At 40.0% G+C, this 1,421-nt stretch overlaps 1 protein-coding gene across 1 annotated transcript in view; it reads right to left on the bottom strand.

Moving 5' to 3' along the window:
- Positions 1-1,162: 1,162 nt before the first annotated feature.
- Positions 1,163-1,421, bottom strand: part of LOC117935173 (Fc receptor-like A) — a 24,860-nt gene continuing 24,601 nt past the window's right edge. Inside the window, exon 5 of the mRNA XM_034857312.1 lies at positions 1,163-1,245. Within this exon, the coding sequence (XP_034713203.1) occupies positions 1,163-1,245 (83 nt within the window). The remainder of the gene's footprint in view (positions 1,246-1,421) is intronic.

The following is a 1,421-nucleotide window of genomic DNA, read 5'->3' as shown; positions in this document are numbered from 1 at the left end:
CAGAAGTTTAATCACTGATTTGAAGCGTTTAAAAGAGTCGGGACGGTGACATCTGCCGGTCAAGCCTTGGTAATGCATTCTTGGAAATAGTCTATATATACAGGGAGGAAAATAAGTATTTGAACACCATGCTATCTTCCAAGTTCTCTCACTTAGAAATCATGGAGGGTCTGAAATTGTCATCATTGTATTCCTCTTTTTAGTCAACTTTAGCCTGGGTCCATGAACTTATGAGCAGCACTGTACACAGAGGAAAGTAATGACAAGCTATAAAGAATATCATAAAGTGTAAAACAAACACAGGATGCCAGAAATGTACATCTACAGTGTCATAAGGGATCAGATGACCTATGGGGGCGTTTTCCAGGGAAAGATCACAGAGTCACGTTGTCACCGGACGGTTTCATATGCACTCCGAAAGATGATTAAATAAAGGCTGTAGGCCTCGTAACACACAACAACAACAACAACAACACCAGCACAACAACAACCCCTGTGTGGTATTTGGGTCAAATTGACCCATTTCCACTTTTTACAAGAAGAAAAGTGGTAAGAATAATGGTATATTGCTCCTGTGGTGTAAAAGTGAGATTTACGTGTATATGTTACATAGAGGTGACATTCTCGTATTTCATACATTTGTATATATTTTTTTTATCTTGCTCTCCTGACTGCAGAGGAAGTTACCCGTTCTGCGTAATAAAGTGACAATGATGGTGACAACCAACGTGGCTTTTAACCCTTGTTTGGTTTTCAGGTCAAATTGACCCATTTCTAATTTTTTACAAGAAGAAAAATGGTCCAAGTTCCATGTTTTCTACCTGAAATCAGCGTCCTTTCCTTATTTCCTGAGATAAAGATGTATTCCTGACTCAGAACATTATTCTGGATATGACACTTATGTTGTTTCCATAGTGGATTTTTAACATGAATTATAACCTTATGATAAAAAACAAACCCCACCTCCATGTTTAATAGTGTGCTAGTAGAGACTGATGCATTCCCTAAACATAGATGTTATCTCAGCTGTTGGAAATGGAGATAAAGACAATATTTGTTAATAGATTATGAAGTAAAATGTTATTTCAGAATTGTTTTTAAAACCCCAAATAAGTCACAGAGGGACACGAGGAGGGTCCCGGAGGTGAAGACCACACCAGGGTTAAGAGTTTCTTCTTCCTTCTTGTACAACATGATGGGACGCTCTTCTTCTTCTTCTTCTTCTTCTTCTGGCCTCGCCTCGAGCTGCCGGGAAACCAGAGCGGAGAGAAAGGTTACAGCGAGGTGTGAACCTTCCACTTCCTGCTTTATAAATCATTTGTCCGTTAAAAAACCTCAAAACCACGCATTTCCAAATGTGACTGTGAGTGTATTCTCTCGCAGAAAAACCCACAGAGTCAGACCCGAGAGCCCCCCCCCCC

Source organism: Etheostoma cragini, chromosome 19 (genome assembly GCF_013103735.1).
Source record: "Etheostoma cragini isolate CJK2018 chromosome 19, CSU_Ecrag_1.0, whole genome shotgun sequence".
Classification (NCBI taxonomy): domain Eukaryota; kingdom Metazoa; phylum Chordata; class Actinopteri; order Perciformes; family Percidae; genus Etheostoma; species Etheostoma cragini.
The sequence above is the reverse complement of the archived record's forward strand: the minus strand, read 5'-3'. Positions and strand labels throughout refer to the sequence as shown.